Source organism: Drosophila teissieri, chromosome X, assembly GCF_016746235.2.
Source record: "Drosophila teissieri strain GT53w chromosome X, Prin_Dtei_1.1, whole genome shotgun sequence".
Lineage (NCBI taxonomy): Eukaryota > Metazoa > Arthropoda > Insecta > Diptera > Drosophilidae > Drosophila > Drosophila teissieri.
Genome location: NC_053034.1, coordinates 5151524 through 5175378, shown reverse-complemented (window position 1 = coordinate 5175378; position 23855 = coordinate 5151524). Strand labels below are relative to the sequence as shown.

The 23855-nt window shown below is 41.8% G+C and overlaps 3 protein-coding genes across 5 annotated transcripts; 1 reads left to right on the top strand and 2 right to left on the bottom strand.

Annotated features, from left to right (window-relative positions):
- Positions 1 to 18635: 18635 nt before the first annotated feature.
- LOC122623240 lies at positions 18636 to 19893 on the bottom strand. Of its 3 annotated transcripts, none has more exons than XM_043802263.1 (2): positions 19617 to 19893; positions 18636 to 19520 (listed from the first exon to the last, which is right to left on the bottom strand). In XM_043802263.1, the coding sequence occupies exon 2, from the start codon at positions 19477 to 19479 to the stop codon at positions 18877 to 18879; it is 603 nt and encodes a 200-aa protein (XP_043658198.1). In that variant the 5' UTR covers positions 19480 to 19520; positions 19617 to 19893; the 3' UTR covers positions 18636 to 18876. The 3 variants fall into 3 exon arrangements, with proteins under 3 accessions (XP_043658198.1, XP_043658197.1, XP_043658196.1); XM_043802262.1 differs by having other exon boundaries at positions 18636 to 19564; positions 19617 to 19892; XM_043802261.1 differs by having other exon boundaries at positions 18636 to 19543; positions 19617 to 19892.
- A 270-nt stretch (positions 19894 to 20163) lies between these two features.
- Positions 20164 to 22133, top strand: LOC122623238. Its single transcript, XM_043802259.1, has 3 exons — positions 20164 to 20830; positions 20888 to 21588; positions 21684 to 22133. The coding sequence occupies exons 1-3, from the start codon at positions 20257 to 20259 to the stop codon at positions 22089 to 22091; spliced, it is 1683 nt and encodes a 560-aa protein (XP_043658194.1). The 5' UTR covers positions 20164 to 20256; the 3' UTR covers positions 22092 to 22133.
- Positions 22134 to 22164: 31 nt separating this feature from the next.
- Positions 22165 to 23689, bottom strand: LOC122623239 (E3 ubiquitin-protein ligase MARCHF5). The gene has a single exon (XM_043802260.1). It carries the CDS (start codon positions 23536 to 23538, stop codon positions 22378 to 22380), a length of 1161 nt encoding a protein of 386 aa, XP_043658195.1. The 5' UTR covers positions 23539 to 23689; the 3' UTR covers positions 22165 to 22377.
- Between the last annotated feature and the right edge of the window lie 166 nt (positions 23690 to 23855).

Genomic DNA, 23855 nt, shown 5'->3' with positions numbered 1-23855 from the left:
GCAAACCGGCGCCATTGGCGTAATTCTCTTTAGTGTTTTGCAATCATTCATTCATTCAGCCAGTCATTTAGGCATTCAGTCGCGTTTCGAAACAAAGGCACAAATGAGTACCCGCAGAAATGTAGTATTTTTGTCACCCATTTATAATGGGTTATCTATTAATGGCTATGCATTTGGGATTGGGCCTTTCCCAGCGTAAATATTGTTGAAAGTTACAACCCTACTCCGTTTCAGTTAAAGTTTTGTTTTTGAAATTGTTATATTATATGGCCAACAACGTTACTTAATTACCCCAACCTTCGAATAGTTTAGCATAGCAAATTGTGATTTTTCCAGTTTGAGTATTTACATAACTTATAGATGCACTTTTTAAAGCCCATTTTCTATTCTTTTGTTTTTATTGATGTTTTCAATTGATGTCACACATTCAGGAATAACTTATATTTTACTGAACTTAGAATTTAGGCTATTTTTTGTTGAATTCATAACTCAGACCTGCGGTACTATCCTACATATAGGGTACGGGGCGCACACCTTTGTATGTATATCCCGCCGAAGCTATTGGATTTCATAGGCAGACGGCGACATTTTCTTTCTTTCTCTTTATTTTTTTCTTTACGATCTCCAATTCTGGCGACCGGGCGGTAATCAGTAATCTTATTTATGGCCCTCTATATAAGTGTTGTGTATATGCACGGAGGCTATATGCTGAGCGATTATAGAAAGTAAACTGGGTCACACGCGTTCTTGGGCTTTCACTTTTCTTTTCCTTTCGACGAGGAAAAGTGTTTCTTCGCGAGGATATAGATATCGATCTTTCTCGATAGTACGTCAGCTCAACACGAAACTGATCCCGTTGAAGAGCTGGCGGATTTAAACTTATATATGTATATATACATGAATATTTATGTCACATATAAGTGATGGCCCGATCCGTGTCGAAAAGTGCGTATCGCTATTCAGTGTACTGGCAAGTGGGGCGTATGAGCAATTATTACTATATATATTCCTCTATCGCTAACAGTAATTTGTTGTAATTTGTTGTTGTTACCGAGAGCTTGGCATTAGCAACAAATAATAAGTGTATGCAAATTAGTCGTTGGACTGATAAGAGCAGGCGCCGATTGTGAAACGAGGCGGTAAAAATAAGCAGATGTTGTGTATTGTTAAATACGATGTAGACCAACTAGTTACTCTTCCTGTTTTCCATTTCGTTCCAAATAAATTATATTTTTAATTTTAAAACAATAAGTCCCTGAGAAAAAGTTGCTTACAGATGATGCAAATATTGCCTTAATGCTTATTATTTATTATTTTATCAGTATCTAATCCCTTCTTAAGATGCATACACAGAAATGCGTTTTTAAAATTAAAGACTACTTTTAAAATATAAGAAACAATAAATCAGAATCAAATCGAATGGCCAATACAAATCAGTTTATATAAAATACCCTCCTATGATTGTTTGTATACATTGGTGTTTTTATGGGAGCAAAGTAATGAGTTCATTAAGAACATATAGAAGAGATTCATTCACAGTGATGCCCATTCACTGGTTGTGTAAGGAACGAAGGGCAAGACCATAAAGCCGATGGGGCAGGGGCCCATTATCACCATTATTATCGCCGCGGAGTGCCTCGATTCGTTTCGATCCGTTCGACATTCAACGTTCGATTGTGGCAATTGAATTTCGCCTGCCCGAAAAAGATGATTTCAATTAGGCAGCAATGAGATTTATGCCATGCATTAGAGCAGTGACAGATACGAAGCCACATGCGGTCTGTTTGGGACTTGTCTGTTTGCGGTACTCGGAGGTCACGATCCATTCCATTACCGAGTCAAAATCGAAATCGGACTCATACTCATACTCGCAATCGGAATCGGACTCGAAATCGGGATCGGGATCGGGAATTCGAAGAATCCAAAGACCAACTGCCAATGGACTGCCCCATGTTGTAATCGCAAATCTTCCAAACCTGTCAGCGTTTGCGATTCCACTTGAAATGGCGCCAAATGGCTTATCACTTATCACTTGCCTTTACAATTATTCACCGATCGTGGCTGGGAAATTCACAGCCTACCCCAAAGACTCGCCAAGCAATTTTGGGGTTTTTTTTCTTCTTTTTTTTGAAGATTAAGCATGAGATATTATTAATAGTAAAACTATACTCACAATGACTGGTTTGAAATTAAGATTAAGATTCATAAAAGGGTTTTATTACAGTCAATCATAATGTAAATTAGTAATTACTAAGGCATGGTTACCGTTTTAAGCACCGTAATTGCTTCCTTGATAGGACATGGTACATAAATATATTATATTATACTTTACTACTATTATAAATATAATAAAGGCCCTAACTAAATGTGACTGGCAAGATTTTATCGCATACTGATGATTTGCAAAACCTAAGGCTACTTTTCCAAATATTTTCCTGTGTCTCTTAAACCACTCTGGTCCACCCAGCTTTTGCATAATTTGTACAGATAAATCAAGGAGACTAGTTCTGGTGGGTGAATCACGTCTAGTTGAGAACTGGGCAGGTGAACGAAGTGGGCGGTGCGGGTGCTGATAAGCGGCTGATAACGATGACGTTTTGTCCATCTTGTCGCCGGTTGCCAAGACTGAAATTATAATTATATTATAATCAGCTGCCTGCCTGCGTTATCAGACGCATATTTACGCAAGCGGCCCCCTCTGCCAACACTCTCTACACTTGAGATTAGCTTATAAATTCTATTTGCGAGTAGCCCGTGCGTAGATTTCGTGCGTAACGTAATCAGCAGCCCCTTAAACGAACGAAATCAGAATATTTTTTGGCACAGCAACGGTGCGTATGAGTAACGATAAATTAGGAAATTTCGATGCCGAATGCTGAATGCTGAAATGCCGGCGATAGGCGCGCATGTAATTAATGGGAAACAGCTGATAATTTGACAGACGGCCGAGCACTTGAGGCACGCGATTAACTTGGCCAACAATAAATTGCCTTTACGGTTATATTACCCTTTGTTGAGCTCTCCACAGTTCGAGGAGGAATTTCACAATTATTTGCGGATGATATGACATTTTGTCGGTCGGTTGGAAGTCGCAAGACTTTTTGCGTGGTGCGTGTGGCAGTCGATAAGACCGACCCACAACTATAACTATTCGGGGGCCATTTTTCTACTTTTCTGAAGGTGTTCGGGCCAGGGAAATCACCCGGCAACCGTATATACACTTCTGCAGATTGTCCGCTTGACCAGCGGATATGAATCGATATGGGCGCTTTTAAATCTGACTCTTAATCGTATAATGTATTTATATAACATTTCATGCGGACTGCTGAAGTAAATTGTATATAGATGCAATTCCTAAATACTCCCATTTTAGTCAAGAATATAATGGGGTATATTTCAATTTGTAAATGTAGAATACAACAAGAAATAAATGACATAAATACAAAATTAATTAAACTGCACGATGAAATCAAGGAACTGAAGCAGGGAAACCTCTTCCAGCTGAAACAAAAATCCCCAATTTGACACGAGATTTATAAGCCGGAAAATTATCGCCAATCAAGATTCGTTATTTAGCGCATGTGAGTGCCGTTTGTGTGCGTGAGCCTATAAATAATACTCTAGCTATACCGTTATCTCAATTAGCAGGCGCATTGCAAAAATGCGCACAGAAAATCAATGTTAAGGAACCTTTTTTTCCCTTGGAAAACTCAAAACACAACAACTGTTTCGCACACTGTAGCTTCTTTAAGCGTTTTTAAAATATAACTTTCTTGGATTATTTCTATTTAAATAATAGTTTTGCAATAATAAATCTTTTCGTAATGATCTGCCACTAAATTCAAAACTTTGTTTAAACTTTTGAAATGGATAAATTCTTCTCAAATTTGACGATCATTTGAACATAACAGCCATTAGCTCGAAATATGGCAAATTATTTTAGAAGAAACCAACATTGGTTGGTTTGGGTTTCTGTGCAGGTGATTTGCAGCGCATACGGCAACCACTCATTCGCGCTCAAGGAGAACTGATTTGTTTCGTTTTTGTAGTTGGGGCGTTCCGATAAGAGCCGGGTTCTTATCACTCGTGGCGGCGTCTATCGCCACACGCGGCAATCGTCGCGCTGAAACGCGAATGGCAACAAAGTTGGGCAGCCGGGCCATAAATTGCTGACGCTTTTTTTTCCTACCGGTTACTAATCAACAAAAAGTGACTACATCAAGTTTGACCTAATTTTGATAAGCGGAGACTTTGCGAAAAAATAAAAGAAATTAGAAACAAGTAAAAGAATAAGGAACAGAGCGATGGCAAGTGACTAACCCGAATAAAATTTATTGCCGCGGCGTGTGCGAGCTTGACCCATGGATTCCTGAACCAGGGAAAGCGAGGTGGAAGATGTGAATGGTGCCATCCTAATCCTCATCTGGCGATAGTCGAACACTCAAACACTCAATTGTGATGCCATCTTTAAACGGAACCTCTTCGTATATAGTGAGATAATATAATATACATTTAACAGCACCTTGTTGCCCTCGCTTGACTCCAGATTTTTTCCATTTGCCATTGGGTTCTTATCACTGCCTTAGAAAGCGCATTCTTTATAATACTCAATAATGTAAAATCGGAAGCAGAGATAGCAGCAGCAGCATCTGTTGTGTAAAGCATAGTTTTCAGAGGTGAGAGTTCCCATTGAAATGAGAGATTACCCCTTTGAGAGATTACAGCTGACAACCTTGCTGATTACGAATAGTACTCATCAAACAATTTTATTCGCCTTAAATGTGTGTTGTCCACATGATTATGCAATTATTAGGCCTCAAATGTTGCAGACTACTCGTGTATTGGTTTTCTTGTGCCTTCCTAGAACCAAGTTACCGAATGGCAATTATGAAATTTCATAATGAATACACATACCCCGAACAGTAGCAATCGCTGTTATGAAAAAGTTGGCACACACTTGTGGAGTCGCCAGAGGGCATCATGTGAATGTAAATATTTACCAATAATTCATTCAGTTTATTTCATTTCATTCATTTATTAGACAAATGCAATGGCAATGACTTGGCAGCTTTGAGGGGGAATCTCAATTCGTGTCGACTTACAGCTAAATTGTCTATCCCTCTAGAAATTCATACATAGATAAATCTATCTTTAGAGCGATCAAATACAGCTTATGCATATCAAATCGCCGGGTTCAAAGAGCTTTTCGAGGGGAGCCGCGAGCTAATTGTGTGAGTTTTTTTTCCCCGGAATGCAGTGAGTAAACTGGCATACCCTATACCCTGCCGCCTCGGCCCGATTTCCTACATACACTCATATTCACACCTCAACTTGTCGGGGGAATTATCGCAAAACGCCGTCAAGACAGGCGCCAGTTTTCATTATCTGGGAAAGTAGTTTCCACGAAACCCTTTTTGCGGGGAAATCACCCCAACTGCCCGGCACTGCTGAAACGATCGCTCACGTAGATATGGGTTAAGTAATATACTGTTTCGCTTGGAAATCGGATATAATACCACTAGTTCAAGCAGATCGAGCGGCTATGGTGTTTAAATTTGTAAATTTGCTTCTGGTCCGATCGTCGATATCGAGGACCAACTGTGGGAGTGCAGGGCCAATTATTGGCCCGCCATAAAAGCACTCGTAAACAAAAGGCCAAAGCAAAACAAATGAGTGGAGAATGCGAGCCGGCAAAAAAATAACAAAAAAAATAAGAAAAAAAGTCAAATAAAATACAAACACAGTCGGGTGGGTACCCCGATTTTTCCGCACACCCCAATTTCCCCCCCCATTTGCGATCCCACATTACTCTTTCTTTTTTGCACATTTTTTTGCACGCTTTTCGCGCTATTTTGCTAGGCATGTTTACTTTGTTTTCTGCTGTTCCGCTTTGTTTTGCCCCTTTTGTTGCAAAATGTTTACCAAAAACCTTGAAAATTGAAATTATGAACTTGACTTTGGTTGTATTTGTATTGTAGCTGGCCCAGAGATAAAGGAGTTACAGCAAACAGCAGCGAAAGCATCAACAGCAAGTAGTCAAATGCTGTTTGCCAAATTGTTTTTCGTTTTTCGTTTTTCTATTCGTATTCTGTTCTATCAAACAAAAAAAAAAGAAGTCAACTTTAAGGAAACACAGACGAACACCTGTGGGTTTTCAAAATGTTCTTGAAATACTTTTTTCTCCTATTAAAAATCAGCGATATATAGTATATAGTACACTCAGGAAAGAACCTTCCATTACTTCCCAAAGTCGTAAGTCTATTTATAATCAATAAAGAGAAATGGGTATAAGAGCACTTTGCATGACTCTAAGAACAATGAAATAAACTTGAAAATAACAAAACTTCCTCTACTATATTTCGATTCTATGCACTAGTGGCACTTGGGAAGCGGCATTTGCATGCGATTAGGCGAGCATATTATGCACATACATATTCATTTGCATTTGCATTTGCATATGCGCAAAACAGCAAGGGCTGCTCGTGCAAATGCAATGACAGAGGCGATTATTGAGCCCCACTACTCACTACTCACTACTCACTACTTGGCTGGCACCCCTTAGCTTATCGCCGTAACTGTAAACTGTATTATAAAGTTGGTTGCGCGAGGGGTTCTGTGGGGAAGGGTGAGAGGGGTTGGGGCAGCTAAAGGGGCCGTGAAATGCTGATAAGGCGACTAAAACAAAGGGAAAAGTGCAAGTAATGAGCGCCCAGTAAGGAGATACCCCAACAGAGTGCCAACCAGGGCGTGCAGATTCGGTGGCTGATCTCTGATTACTACTACCATTCAAGCAACGGACTAGGGAAAAAGATATTTCGGCAGCAGCCCCGCTCAATCAATTTCAAGATCACGAACTTCATCCTTCCATGCGGAGCCATAAATGTCGCAAATGAATCAAGAGGTCGGGGAAAATGGGAGACGATTTGGCCGTCAGACGAGCTAGAGGTTGTTGTCGACGCCAGTTTTAATCAAATACGTATACGGTATACGCATACATATACGAATGCCTAAGAAAAGTGGCAATCGCAAAAAATAAAATAGGTGTTGCGACCTGAAAAAGATGTGGAAACTAATTTTAAAAATTGATTTAATACATCTCATTATTAATAATTCCTTAAAAGTGCAGAAAACTAGTATCAATGTTCAAAAGTACAAAACAATTATGCTAAATGATTGTTGTATAATTGATCGAACTGATTTCACATCGGCCTAAAATGCCCATCTTGGAAATGAAAATCAATGGGTGGCAAGGAAAACAAACAGAAATTTACGATAACTGCACCTCTTGTGTTGCCATTTAACACCAAAGGAAAGGGAGGGGGGTGCAGTTTAGCTAATTTGCCAAATGCACAAAGAAAACAACAAATTGGAACCAGGAAAAATAAAAACAAACGAAAAAAAAAACCGACTCATAGAGGGTGACTAAGTGCAGGGCAAAGTAGAAGGCGAAATAAAATTACGTAAAAATGCTAAGCAAACGCTGCAAATAGAAAATAGCAGGGCGATGGGCAATAACAAAAATATAAACAAAGTCGCAGCCAAGACATAATAATAATAATAATAATAGTACACACTGCGCCTGGAAGAAGTCAAACAAAAATTCTAAGGGGGCTATTATCGTATCAAGTGTCAGAGAGTCCCGATCATTTATTATGCATTCGATCGGCGAATACAAAAATAATAACAAATAACAATCGGAGGAACTTGAGTAAGTGTAAATTCCACGAACTTTTGCACAATTGATAAAACATGCTTGTGTGTGTGATCATATATAGTTTTTAGCATGAGTTGGAGTAGGAAATCGGTAATTGCAGATATGAATTTTATTTTATTTTTGGACGCACTGCTTCCGAAAGTGAGTTCACGAAATAGCGTTATCAGGTTTCAGTTTCAATTTCAATTTTGGTGTACTGCACTTGGAATGTATTAAATTATATTATATATGTACATATGTATGTGTAGCGTACTCAAGATAAGACTAGGATTCAATTGAGCTACTAGAAACCTCACATATTATAACACTTACTATTAGCACTATTGCCATTCTATTATTCTCTTCGAACTCCATTAAATACAGTCCTTTTATAGATTAAGTGAAGTGCTTTCTGTTATGCAACTTCCACTCCTCTTTGTACTTATTTACCCATCACTCATCTTTAATAGTTCTCCAGCTGAAAACTGTATCTCCCCAGATACAGATCTGTAATCTTATCTACGAAATTTCGTATGGTATTGCGACTATCCTCCAAAGCGTAGTTGATATTATTCCCGAACTGCGGATTTAGCATGCTTAATGCTCTGTTGCAGCTATGCCATTGTCGTATTCCACTTTTCGATCCCGGAACTGATGAACCCTAGACATAATCCCATTGACCATTAACCATTAACCATTAACCATTAACCATCAACTATTAACCAAGCATCATAATCTTTGGCTCGACTGGAGGGCCAAGGGCACGAATTGCGAGTGTGCAAATGCTGTACGTCACTAGCACTTTTGAACGACGAGTAAAAAAGCGTGCACACATTTGCTTATTGGCACTTTTATTTTGCCGTTTTCAGGGTGTTTAAAACGCCTTTACGACTTATTTTCCCATGTTTCACAGCATGTAAAAAGACACGCCAGCCTATACGGGCATTTAATTTTTTAGAGAGCTTTTTTACATATTTAGAAGGAGCCTTCGAGCGCTGCGAAATATCAAATGAAATAAATTTTAACTGCAGTTGACAAAGTTCGAGGACGGATGTTGGACGGGCAATAATAAAACGAGGAAAACAACACAAAAAATAAACCAAAACCAGTGTATGCGAAATTTGAAATTAAAATAAGTAAATCAGCGAAAAGCATGGGGAGAAATCTCAAATTCGAATGCACGATAATGGACTTATATATATATATATATATATATATATGAGTAGCTATAGTAGATGGCCCAAGTACATACGAGTATACATACATATGTATGTCTGGTGTGCATTTGTCTGTGTAATTTATGTATGCTGCTGATTATGACCGCCCCTCCCGGCAAAATTTGCACTTGATAGCGCTGCCCTGTCTCTAAGTCGATTGCGAACGCGAAAATCGCATTATTCGCTCTCGGAAATATTATACAAAGTAACAAATTATAAATGTTTGCATTTTATAGTGCCAACCTGGGCGTGCAATTTCAGTGGCTGGCAGCACGTGTGGCTAGCAGAATGCTCCTGAGATAATTCACTTTGATCTCTGATTACTACTAGTGAAAAAGATATTTCAGCAGAAGCCCCGCTCAATCAATTTTTCAACCAATACTTTGTCTTGAGGTAATTAACTCTGATCTCTGATTACTACTACCATTCAAGCAACGGAATAGGGAAAAAGATATTTCGGCAGAAGCCCCGCTCAATCAATTTCAAGATCACGAACTTCATCCTTCCATGCCGAGTTCATCTAATTGAGTCAGAATGCGGAGCCATAAATGTCGCAAATGAATCAAGAGGTCGGGGAAAATGGGAGACGATTTGGCCGTCAGCTTAGGGTTGTTGTCGACGCCAGTTTTAATCAAAAATTAACGTAATAAATAATCATAAAGAATGCATAAATGTCAAATTATAAATTTGGACAAGTTTTACGACGTCCCACCGATCCGTATCTTGTATCTTTATCCGGCTGTATCATAAATATTCGCAAAACCAAAATGGGCGTGGCAATCGCGGAAAAATCAATGGATCTCCATCTCTCCATCTTGGCCCCTTTCCGAATTTTAGGCCGCCGCCGCAATTAAATTTGTCTGCGACTTTCGTCTTCGCTCCCCCAACTTGTATTTTTTTTCGGCATTTTCGTGGGCCCATTTGGTTTGTAACGCTGATGGCGAACGGCATCCACTTTTCCTTTCACTCACGTACATACATACATATGTACGTACAAATGTACGTTTTCGACCGGACCGCCAGAAAAGCGGGTGGAAAGGAGGGAAATTCGCAGACATTGCGGACGACGCCCATGCCGAGGGCCAACTTAATACCTAATACCCTGCCCATGGAGAACTTTCCCACTTAAAGCTTTACTGACTGTATAAATGTTGGCAGCTCTCTAATTTTAAAATAACTATGTTTTTATTTGCAGGATCAAGTGGATGGTATACCTCACACCCAATGACGCGCATAATGACGTAAGTACTATGTTAAACATTTATACATATTATTTTAGTAAGACGGATTGAAGACAAATACCCTTTTAAATAATTCCTGAAAAAGCGCAGAATGAGTTTCCTGTCTCGAGTCGTTTACCCAAAAATATGAGTGAATGATATAGTAAAGTAAACAGACCGCGATAATTGCTTGAGGGAAATTTCGATTTCGTTTCTTCGCGCCAATTTGAAAATCGCAATTGTGAAATTGAAAAGCTTTTTTGCCGGTTGAGCTTTTTTAATATTAATCTCTGCCACCTCCGGCACCTCATTCTCTCTCTCGCCCTCTCCGTTTTCGCTCTCCTTGCTCTCTTGAGTGCTTCTCTTTGAGCACTTTTGCCTTGGCTTTGTTTTTTGAGTGGGTTGTTTTTTTAGTTGCTTAGAAACAATGTTGCTGCAACAATCATATTCTTCCCAACATGTATAGGAACTAAATAAAATAAGATTTCAATCACGCACTTTACAAAAATTATGCCATAAATTTATAAGTTAAGCAAATTAGTTGATTATAAATATATTATTTTGTAAGTACATTTTTTTAGGGTTCGTGTGTACTTACAAAGGCTGACAAATTCATTTGAATCGCTATCCCAAAGCGACTGACATTCAAACCCTTTTCCACCCATTTAAACTGATTAGCATATCGGCATTCCAGAATGCAACCAATGAATAATCGCATTTGAACGAGCTCGAAGAGTTATTTATGCGACCGATACGATGTGGTATGCCATGTGGTCGCCAATCCTGATTAAAATATGGGTTAAGCAAATCAAGCGATGAATTCTTTAAACCAAAAGGGACGTCGATTTTTCCACAACCGCGTGCATATGTATGTATATATGTACATACACATATGCAGACCTGCTTTTGCGCAAATTCGGCTTGGCATGTTGCATATGGATGGTACCTGAAATTGGCAATTCATTGGCAATGTGTCAAAGCCAAGTGGCATTTGCGTACTTTGCTCAATGAACCTCTATCCCCTCCCCCACCAATCCAGCGCCCCCTTGGGTTGCAATTGCGTCACGAGCTACGCGCAGAGTAAGCTGCCACTGCAAAAATCAATGCATTAAACTCCGTTTAAAGTGATTATTGTATACCCTATCCCCAAAAAAATACCATTTTGTGTCATTACATTGAAAAATGTAATCGGAAAAGAATCTTTTGGATTCGAATAAAAGATTATATATAAATATATGTGGGCTTTTGGCCCACATTTGTATGCTCTCTGCGAGGGTATGACAATACGAGATATTCCGGGCGGGAAAAAAGAGCCCATGCCGGGTTGCATGGCCAGTTTTCTGTCTCTGCCGGTGGCAGATGTGGTCTCTTTCCCTCTCTGTATCTTTATCTGTGTTTGTCACTGTTTCTGTTTTGCATGCAATTGACAATTGAATTTTCCGCTGAAAAGCTGAAAATGCAGCACGAGGTCAGGAATGGGAACGAAAACGAAAGACTTTGGCCACAAACTCAAATTCAGCGGTGCGTTAAACCTGCGGCGCACGTCTCCTGCCGTCTCTTTCTCACCGCCTAGCGCGGCTTTATGAATGAAAACTCATGTGGCGCCAAAGAGAGCACAAAAAATCGGAAAAATGCTTAGTTTTGTATTTGCCTAACCCTTTTGTGGCCGCTGTCCACTTAGTCAACCCACACAGGTACAGCAACTGATACGCTCTCTGATTTTCCGATCAATGCAATTGCATGCGACTAACTAATTTCTCAAACAAATTTTCTGTGTTTACCTTTTTGGTCAATTATTGAAATCATTTTTCATTGCATTTGTTGCTATTTCTGTGCTATTTTTTGTCGTTGTTCATGTCATTGTTGTTGGCGGTAATTTAGCAATTATCTTTTTGTGAATTGTCATGTTGGATTAATTAAATTATCGCCCCAAGGGAAGGGGGAATTTCGGGCAGATGAATGAATGATTGTGGCAATGTATGTACCTTGTGATGGGTTCAGCAAAATATGGCCTAATCGGGTTAAGAGGGCAATGGGAAATAGTTTGCCAAAATTATATATTTTTTAAATTTATTTTTTTAATTTATTGATAAATTATTGTTTACGTTAGTTAGTAAAGAAACAGCTGGCGTCCAAATTGTTTGCTAACTTTTAAACATTCCTTCCCCACTCTTTACAGCTGTAATGTATAGCTATTAGTTTTAGGAAGCCATTACCGCTGCCTTTGAAAATTCCCACCTAGAATGCGGCTGGCACTCGATCAGATCGGTTTCTGAGGGGCCTAACTCGCACAACTTGCACAAACCGACTCAATTCCACTCCATTCCATTCAATTCAATTCAATTCAATCAAAACTGTGTCACTAGGTTACGAGTTGGAGGCAATTGTTGTTGCTGCACTTTAAGAGGCACGGCAGCAACAAGTTTTGCCAGCGGCAACGGGCAACATCAACGGCCAAAACTCTTGCCGTTTCCCTTTGGGCCAAAGCGGCCAATTAACTTATCTGATGCATAGAAAAAGATACAGAGAGACTGTGACTTCGGCTGCAACAGCGATCACAGCTACAAGCCATGGCAATTCATGGCAATTCATGGCGCTTTTGTTTGAGATCCTCAATCGCTGCCTACGTACAAATATTCAAGCAAGTCTTGCTCTACACGGAAAGAAAATGTTGGCATAAAGTTGCAGTTGGAATTTATAAGTACTATGTTGTCTATTCCACTGGGACTGCTCTTTGCTTTGCTTCCTTGTCTGTTGTCCATTGTCCATTGTCCATTGTTTCGCACAGTGCAGTCAGCCTTCAGCCAGAGGCTTTTTCCTCCCATTCATTGAGTTTTCCCTGACTCTAGCCATCTCTTTTCATCCGTCACAGGCCGTCTCTCTCACATCAAGTATCCGCATTGCCGCAGACGCTGTGTCTGGTGAACGACGGAACGAAATGGCATGGAACGAAACGAAATGAAACGAAATCACTTGGAATCAATGTGGATCGCATAAACGGGTTTCTCGGTAGATTGGAAAATATGTCTATTATGCACTGCGCCACGCCACGATTTTCCTGCTCAGTTATGTATTTCACTTTCGACGGCCCCAAGCCATTTTTGTGGGTGGCCTCGCCCTTCCCTTTTTCCTTGCCTGAAAAATAGCACGGGGCGTGGTGAGGAAGTTGCTGGAAAAGCGGTGGGTCCATAAAATATTTATTAACAAAATTTCGCCAGGAATGGCCAAAAGGCGCCTTTATTAGACTAACTAGCTTAACTAGAATGGCTGTGATTAAAAATGTGCACATCCAATTCTTTAAAAACCTTACATGCTTTAAAACAATAAAGTTTCACAGTTTCTCAACACATTTTAATTGCCCAACTCGAAGTTCAAAGCAAGAGAATATAACGAATTCTTGAAAATTCTGGAAACCTGGAAGTTGCCCCGGCATGCCAAAATGTGGGCAGCACTTGGCTGCTGTCAATCAAAGTTGCATTTTTGTTTTCAATTTTCCGTGGCCCCCACTCTCTTACCACTCTCTTACCATACCCACCTCGAGTGGAAAGCGCTGGGGCCAAAACCGGAAAAGCGTGTGTTAATAGGAAAACTTCAAAAGCCGAAAGGGGTGGAAAAACATACCGTATTGCATTTGCAGTCGTTGTCACAGCAAGGCATTAATTATGCCATCAGCAAACCGACGACGACATCGCAGCGGACATATCCTGTTGACAGCCCCCCGACCCCCTTGGATTTTCCAGCCCCCAATTTCCCCAGGGGCGGGGTAAAGTTTTTCGCATGGCAACGGAAGTCACGTCGGAGTTTTTCCTCTGAAAATTCCCAGCACTCGCAATTATTTAATAATACTCGTACAAGTGCAGTATAGTTTGATCAAAAAAAGAAAAAAAAAAACACATACATACACAAGGGGCCAAGGTGGGCGTTTAGGTATGGCCTGAGTTGGAGGCGTGGCAATAATTAAGTTGCTGCATAGGCGAACGAGTGCCAAAATGAACCGAACACTGGACGGCAAGAAAGTAGTTGTATATCAACTTTTGGGGCGGATCACAGAAGTGGAAAATAATTGGTTTAATAAACAATTGAATTAATAAATATGTGACAAATTGTGAAAAATGTTCTTCCCACTGTGTTTATTAGCACGTACCCCTGCTGACTAGTGTATTCAAAGGCGCCTCGCCATTAGCGTCTTTCTTTAAAAAATAAAAATGGGGGGTAGTGTAGCCCCGCTTTCGTACAAAATATTTAGCTGTATAAAAATAAAATAGACCGTTTTCAAATGGGGAAAACTCACCGAGAGGTGTATCTATTAGATGTCCCCGCTGACAAATAGAAAATTCCATGCAAGTGTAAAAATAAACTTGAGGCAATGTTAGCTTTTCGTCGCTGCGGAATTTTCCCCCCGGAGATAAGAAAATCGTTCCCATAAATGTCAATTAATTTATGTGCGTCCTATGGCAACTAGACATTTTCCTGGCCAACTAAGATTGAAGTTCGGCCAAATGGAAAGTGGAATCAGCTTCGCTATCGGAAAATGTAAGCTGTAAAGTGGGCAGGGGAAAATGGAAATGTGGAAATGTGGATATGTGGAAAACGGCTGCGACTGCGACTGCGTTGGCGGCCTTTGGCGACGCTGTCGGCGTTCTGGGCGATTAGTTGTCTTAAAAATAGACTCAGACATGCGGAAGAAAGAACGTTGAGATTCTTTGCACTCGAAGAGCAAAACACCGAATTATTAAAACAAACTTTGCACAGCAGCAGATTTTTATGCGTATAAGGTCTACTTTTTTTCATAATTTCTATCTAATTTGGAAAATATTGTTTACGCATATCATAGACATTTCTACAATTCTCAAAGATCATATCAAATATATGGTTTAGTTTGAAGCTAGTATATGTATGTATGTATATGTATGCAAAACACTTTCATAGTACTAGTTGGAATCTAAATCGTTTTTCGCGCAGTGCACACGGTTGTCAGGCGACATCTTCATCTCTCCGCGTCTCATCCATCCAATCCCACCCACTCATTTCCACCTCCTCAAAGTGTCGGCTCGGCTCGTTTCGGTTCTGTCTGCCTGCCTGTCTAAATATATTCCCCACTAATCCTACACGAAAACTATTTCGTTGTTAATAATCTTCTTCCGCAACTCATTGCTATGCGATCAGAATGCGATCCGTTACTAGACAATAATGCCAGGCATCCAAATCTCTCGCTTCTGCTCCTTTTTACATACATACATTTACATATATTCGCTTACCTCGAAAATGTGGGATTAAAGTCGCATATATTATGATGATTTGCTGAAATCTCGGGGAAATCTTATTTAAGAATTTACTTAACATTTTCATGTTGCTTACTGTTAAGAAACTAAATGGTTTGTCTCAATATAATATTTGTTAGTTTTTAGTTTTCTTCTTATATACTACCAACAGACGAAGAATGCCGCCCACGTCTAAAAATAAGCCAACTTCCTGATCTCACATCCGTGTCCCCATGAAAAATTCGACCCATTTGAGGCTTTAACTGCCTTTTAGCCGACTGCCGATAATTTGTCTGCCGGCTTTACCGCAATGGTACTCATATTTGCACAGTCAGTCCAAGGGTCTCGGTCTTGGTCTTGGTCTCGGTCTCGGTCTGGGTCTCTCTGCAGGTATTTCTTTTCTGCATCTCGCTGTGGCCAGTCGAACACATATATACATATAGGTGGTATATCTCATATATCTGCTTTCTTGAACGTATCGTGCCGGGGCAATTTTCATGCAGTCATTCCTCATTCATTAAAACGTCGCATGGCGTTCGCAGAAGAAAGAAAGACGACGAAGAAGCAGCAGCAGCAGCAGCAGTAGACTGGCGAGAAGGAACAAGAAGAAGAAAGATGAGGCAGGGAGTGGGGGGGGGCTCTTTTGGCATGGCATTAACCCGTAGAACTCCTTTCACTTTACATTCTAATTCCAAAAGTTCCAGCATTCGCATACCAAGACCTTGTTACCTTGGCCAGGGGCGCGGCGGGGGAGGCCGGCATTCTTCGCTCCGGCTCCGGCGAAACCTGAATGCCCGATGAATGCTAATGCTAATACCTCGTACCTGGCCAATTTTCCCCTCGGGCGGCCTATAAAGTGTGTCCGCGTGTGTGTGTATATATATATATATATATATATGTATATGCAGCGCACACGGTGCAAAAAAGTGTGAGTATCACCAAAATCTGTAACTTCACGTTTTCCGCGTCAAAATTGCTGTTATCGGTGGTAAAACGACATGGAAATTGGTATGTGTACATACATAAGCTGCTGCCCAGTAGCAAAAAACAAAAATTGATTTCAAAATAGGCTTGCAATTATTTCTTTCTGTGCGCTAACCAAAAGAATTCCCTGCTAAAAACCCCAATCTATTGATTGGAGTTCGAAAAGCGGCCAAATCGATGGCACAAATAAAATATTTAATTGCCCCCAAGCATTATGCATTATTAAATAACTGGGAAGCGTGAATGAAATATCAATACTGGCGCTCTTCCACAGCTAATTGCTTGCTGCTGGAAAATGCATTTTCGTTTTGTGAAAATGGAGCTGGTGTAAAACGTGAATCCAACTACCGAAACTGCCGAAAAATGTATCCGCACTAGACTCAGCAGCTATGGGGCACGTTTCGTCAGTGCGTTTGATACGAGTAGATATACTAAAGCAATATAGATAACTAGCCATAACTAGGGTCCAAAAGGGCGTTGACAGGTGTAACTGGGGGCGGCATATATAAACCTGTTGAAGCTTCGATAAGGGCCATAGGTGGTACGGTTTTCAAAATGTACTGGACATAGATATGATCGGAAGGGGCAGTGCTATAAATATTAACGAAAAAGGTCCAAAACCGATATACTGATAGACAGGCCCAATGGCTGCGCCACTCCAAGTATTTCGCTGCCAAAAAGCGATTAATCATCTCCGCCGCCTGTTTAGCACACAACAATAACAAGAGGCAACAATAGCCGATGTCTGAGGCTGATTTTGATTTTGATTCTGATTTTGGTTCAGATTCAAGCTCTGAGGCTGTGGGAAAGACCACAAAGGAGTACCCGTACATTAAGAGAAAATAAGGTAGTCTAGAATAATTTTGAAATATAAAAAACCAATTCATGTTCTTCAATACAACTTGTACATTGCTGAGGAGGTAACCTTTAGTTCGCGAAACACAATATTATAAATGGCACAAAATCCAAAATGTAAACGTAATGAAAATAAATTCTCAATTCTATCCCAAAATTTTATTCGAGGCCATGATGGGTTTTTTCAGTGCTTTATTTGGCAAGTGGAGCCGCTGAAGGGGCCACCGACTCATCTGAAGTGCCACTTGCCACTTGCCACAAATTCCCTTAATCATCGCCTGGTGTAATAAATCTAATTTCCCCCAGAGCAGCCAGCCATCGATCGATCTACATATATCTACATATGCGGACACAAAAACCAATCAACTTACTGGCCATATCTCCACTCCATCCCAGAGCACTTCAGTTCACATTCAATGGCTTTGAATAAGCAAGCCGAGCAGAAAACGAGCGACAAGACTGGCTGTATGGTGCAAATACAAGGAGTTATTGAACTTAGAGTTACACAAGTTTAGGCAAATTAAAGCTAATTTAATATTTAGTATAAAGTTGGAAATGTGTACCCAAAATGGCGACAATTGAGTTTAGATATGGAGCCGTTCTCTCATCAAAGCAATCTGATTTTTAGCAAGCGGATGTGATCGGCAGATCTTAACCAAAGCAAAGCCCCCAGGGTCCCTGATCTCCAAAACTTGCCCAATGCCACGACTCTTAAGGCGGGGAAAAGCGAAAGAAAAACAGACAATGCCAGCCAATTACCTGCGATAACACAAATATTTCTGTAACAACCAGTTCTCGGGCCGAGTTTTCAGTTTCAGTTTCGATTTCGTCAGTCGGCCAGAAATTAGCACGTAACTTCGGGTTGAACCCCACCCCAAAAGAAAAAAAAAAAACCGAAAAACCGAAAAACCGAAAACCCATTGGCACTAAGTCATAAAAATAACAATGAACAAGACACAAGACACGGTCCAAAAATGTACAACAATTTTTATTATATCTTTACTCTTTTTGGGCTATTTGGCTTTTGTTTTGTGGCTGTCATGCTCATTGAGCACGCTTTTTGCTTCTGCCCTAAGACAGGGCAGGCTGCCCTGGTAGCCGGGCTTCACTGTGCGGATTGTGCGTTTGTGCGTGCCCCTACTTACCGCCGATTTGTTGACATTAGGTCTTAAAATTTATTAGTTCTTATTGTCAATGGCCGGTGTAGGTTTTATGTATTTTCGCCTTTTTTGGGCGGGGGGCGGCAAGCCCTGGGCGTGGCCAATGGGATTTGGGTTGCCTAATGCCTCGGTCACAATCGAAACGTATCGATTCGAGCGGAATGCAATGCCGTAACAATTAAACTAGTCTCAATTAAAAGTGATCGCTCTGACTTATTTACAGCCATTAACTAATATCAAATTGATTGCCCAGTTTTCGATAAATGTATATTTCTTAAATATTGAAACCAAATGATTAAAATATTAACGAGTCACCGTAGCACCAGTCCAATAATTTATTCATCACTCTGCTCGTCCAAGGTCGAATGAGTTGGGGTCCCGGAAGTAACGGGAAGTCTACGGGGAAAAGAGGATGCAAGGGCCAACTCGGCTGATGGTCAGGAGCCCGGATCCCAGGATTTGGGCAGATACACCGCCCACTTCTGTCTACTTCTCGCCCGAAACGGCCATGGCGGTGAGGACGTAGAAGCCCGACCAACTTAAGTAGGTCACCGGCTCCCCGCTGCCCTCGCTGATCTGCTCCTCAAAGAATTTGGCACCGAACTTGGCCATGAAGGCCAGGAAGGCCATGCCGCCCAGGTTCCAGCTGCTCTCATTGATCGCCAGATACAACAGCGAGGTAATGTTACCCAAAATGGTGAGGGTCTTCAGCGTGTCAAGGGGGCTTCCTTCGCCCTCATCTCCGCTTTCGCCCTTGAAAAAGCTGAGGATCACGCTGACGCCCAGCGGCACAATGAAGAGTCCATGGCCCAGGGCAATGTTGTTGCTCTCGGCGCCCAGATAAAGATCTACATTGACTAGTGGCAGCGGTATGATCTCCATGATCGATGTGGTCGTCTCCGTAACCTTCTTGACATTTTCATCGCCGGTCAAACCGCTAACCAAGCCGAAGAGTCCATGGCAGAAACCAAGAACGCAGGCTGTGAAGGCGTACGGGTGTTCACTGGGTCCAATCTTGTAGAAACCGAAACCGGCGGCTCCGCATAGAACAACGTTGAGCACAGAGCTCACGGCCGTGTTGTCAGACATCCTGATGTTATGCTACTAGAATATGTCTTCCGAAAATAGTGCTACAAGAAGACTTTCTTAGGTGCTGGAAAGCGTTAAGAGGTTTCTATATTCCCAATCTACTTGATATTAGGATTATATCATTGCTATAAACTTACTTTTGGTAACGCAAAATCCTGCTTCCTTGCTTTGTGCTTCTTGCTTCTTGCTTACCAAGCAAGTTGAGGAATGTCTGCTAGCTCGGCTCGGGGGTTTCGTTTGATTATGCTGCTTTTCAACGCAATTTTATCGAAAGGGAACTCAAAACTTATAAAGAAGGGACAGTTAAAAATTTACAGTTTGAATTTGTTCTGGTTTTACGAATAGAGAGTGCTTCAGTTTGACTCGAGAATGTGTCGACCGAAACGTTGAACGAGCTGTGTGATAATGCTCTACACGGAACACTGACAAAACTGGAGAGGCCAAAGGTAAAGTCAATGCCTGCTGCCAATTTACCAAAATCTCCATCACATTTTTACGAAAGTAATAAAATGTATGCACTATATTGTTTATGGATTGTCCATTATGTACGGAAATGCCTTATATGGAAGGGGTTGAATGCAAAGCATTGAAATTTAGCATTTGTGAAGCTAAAGAACAATGAACGAAAAAAGTTTGTACCAAAGTTGCCATTGAAAAACCTCTTCAAATTTGTTGCAAATTACAAATTATTCATCAAAACGTTTTCAGCAAGTATTCTTTTTTGCACATATATTTTATATAACTTCTTTAGTGCATTGGTTATATATAAAAGTGATCATGTTTGTGGACAAGCAAAAGGACGAAAAAAAGAAAGAAAACAAGGAAGAAATTTCGTCGAAAGAGCCCAACAAATTGCTAACCCCCAACTGGTATTGGAGTCGTTATATAAATAATCAGATTGTTCCTAGCACGGTGACCCGTAGTTTGGTGGAGATCGCCGATCCCCAGTTGTCATCGCCGATTTCCAATAGCTCAAAACTTTATATTGTGGAAAGCATTGGGCCTGAAGCCATCGCTTCGGCAAAGGACGAGAAAATCACATGTCCTCCGCCGCCAGTAATGTATATAAACCGAATGGATCCCGATTTCGCTGACATTTTGACCATTGCGCGACAAGCTCGCCAGCGAAATTTAAGCAGTGCCTTTAGCATCGAGGGCATTCAGCCTCAACCTACAACCCCGGACAATGAAAGCGAGGTTTCAGTTCCAGTGCCCAATCCACCTGTCTTGGATCCCATGCTCAGAGCCGGGGGCACCTCACGCGACTTTGAGGTTATTTGGAAGCCGATGAGTGCCAAAGTGGACGTAACCTGTGCCGAGACCATTTTAAGGAGGGCCAAACAGCGGATGGGTGAGTTCCGCTACTGCCTACGTTAAATTAAAGGATTATTAATTAACGCATAATTAGGTAATAATGAGATCGTGTGGGAGGCGACAAAGAGGTGCTGGCACGACGACCTGGAGATTCAGATAGAGTCCAGGTTCTACTTCGTGAACCGTTTCCTGTTCACTTACTTTGCCCGCAATTTCCGCGATTTTTCGAGCCAATGTTTGCAAATGCCAGTGCAAAAAGTCCAGATGGCCCTTATAGTTCGCATCTACGAATGGATGCTGAACGAGGAAAAACACTTTGCCATTGGCAAGGAGCTGATACCTTTCCTTGCGGCAGCCAAGTGTTTGGGCGTGAAGGAACTGATGGAGCAGTACTGGGGCACCCTTGCGACGAAAGGAGGTTGCGGCATTTGGGAGATCAATGCCTTCCACACCTACCTCATGGCCAGGGATTTCCGCTGCTCGGAAATCATGGTTGTAATGCAGGCGCGGTTGCGAAAGTGCTTTCTGCCAGTTGTGGCTTCCTGGGAGTTTCTCGAGTTCGATGCCAATGAAGTGTACACTTTGCTGAACCAAGACACGCTGTGTGTCAATAGTGAGGACGAGGTCTTCTTCGCCGCCTTTTACTGGTTGAATTACGCCTGGGCGGAGCGCAAGAAGTACGCCGTCCAGGTGATGCAAGCAGTGCGCTTTGGACTCGTTTCACCCTGGCTGCGCCGATCCATTTGCAACAGGTCCGAAAACGATCGCATCGGTGAGATTGGCCAGATGCCAGAGGTGAGCACCGGAGTAGTGGGAAAAACAAAGGAGTTTGCGCCAGGAATTGATTGCCATTTTGAAGTGCTACATTTATGGGACTGTTTTTCTTACAGATTTGCCACTTGATCTGGGAGGGCACCCTTTTGTGTCAGGCATTCATTACTAATAGACAGCGGACAAGTCAAAAAGGGCAGCCTGTTAGGGAAATGCTAAAAGAGTTCGAAAACAAAAAAGTCACGGAGCGGTATTGGGTGTTCTGCGAGGGCGTCTCGCACCATCATGATTATAGGTGCTCACGTTATCGAGAGTTGACCTTTGAAAGCTTCAAGAGGTTCCTGCATCGCCTACACTCCCACTCAACGATCTTTCTGGATAGCCTAAAGTTTGTGCCGAACAAAAACTGGAACACCTACCGCTGCTGTATCGACGTCAAGTTTCGTCCTTATTGCGAACGAAACTGTCCCAAGGCGCCCTTTTACACGAAGCAATTGAACTTTAACAAGTGCGAAGTGCCTAGTTAATGCAGATCTGAATAATGTATCACTAATAATGAATATAGTTTACCAAGCTTTCCCATTCTATGAGACGTGAATGTTGTTTTGAATTCAATGTATTAAAATATATAACAACTATACAGGTTAATAAATTAGTGGGGCATCTATGCATATATCCAGGTTGCAGTTTTCAAAAAGATGTATATCTATACACTATTTTATTGCTCGTTTCCAACGTCTTTCTTGTCGTTAAAATTCTTGGTCTTAATTCTCTGGTCCAATGACATATGACCAGTTCAGTGAATTATGAGGCTTAGCTGTCCGGGTCACCATCCTCAGAGTCCGTGGTGACCACGCTAGAGCTGTCCTCCATGTTCTCATCAAATCCTGCAAATCCGGCAAACTGGCGGGCAATTTCAGAACCGTGGGCTGGTGCCTCCCTGATCTGTCCACCCAAATATAACCTTACGTTTTCATCGGTGTAGTTCACAATGCGACGTCCCCGTCGGCGGACATAAAGCTTCTGTTTGAGGTAGATTTTCAACAGTCCCTTAACCCCGATATAGGCGATTCCGCCGATGATAGTGCGATGAAGTGGATCTTCTATGCTCCTGAAAAACACATTTCCCACGGCGGTGGCAATAGATGGCAGAAAAAAGGCTCCGCAAAGGAGTCGAGAGATGTAGATGGGTTCGGTGATAGATGGATTATGCTGGATTGGTGGCAAACTGCTGGAACTATCGCTCAAGACACCCAAGTCCCCCGTTCCAGCTTCTGGCTCCCCGGCCCAGTGGAAAAAGGGCAACTTTCGCAAAATGTTGTATCTGCTGCGCATGGCCTTCAAGACGGCATCCTCCCAGCGCACCAGTCGCATTAGAACCAACCCCACCGGAATGAAGGGCAGTCCCACCAGCCGGAATCCCTCGTTCTCCATCAGCTGAACTGCGCGTTCTTGACCCACCACCTGGATGACAGTGATGGCTCCGTACGTGATGGCAGTCCAATAAACGCAGCACATGACCATTTTGAGCGCCAAATAGGGGCAGATCCGCCTCACAGCGAAATCGAGCTTCTCCAGAATACCTGCCAAGGGATTCATTCGGGGAAAGACGATTATATACTCAGTTAGGCATTGTTGGCAAACCACCGACCGCCGGTGGTTACCCTGCTGCTTCTCGTCGATCCAGCGGTACAGACAGCTCTGGTGAACCCACTTGGTGCCACCGCGGCACTGGCACGGATGCACCCACTTGGCCCGCCGGTTGTCCTCGCGGCTTGCGAAACATATCCAACAGGTGCGCTCCACATCCGCAGTCGGCTGCTCGGTGTCCTGCGGAGAGGGATTAGAACCGCCACTGCCACGCGTTTCCGTATGATCTGAATTATGAATATCAAGGCCCAGGGCATATTGCAGTTCAGCCTGAGAATCCACTTGGTTAGCCGGCTGGTAGTACACCCTCAGATCGGATTCCATCAAAACCCAAATCAATACCGCCAAACGGGATTGAAAGATAGGCCAAAGAATGCAATTGACGAACAAGCGTAGAGACAACGAATTTTGTATGAAATAAACGTTTTTTTTTTTTTTATACTAAATGCCGAAAACGAGCTGACAAGATGGAATGAACTAAGTGTCACAGACAAGATGATCGGGGTAAGCCGACTCTGAAAATAAAGTAATATTAAGAATTCTCGTTTGGATCAAGGTCTGACACTATTACAGCTTTATCCTTTGCCAAATGTTGTTCCTATTATATTATATTACATTATATAAGACTAGTTCCTGATTGC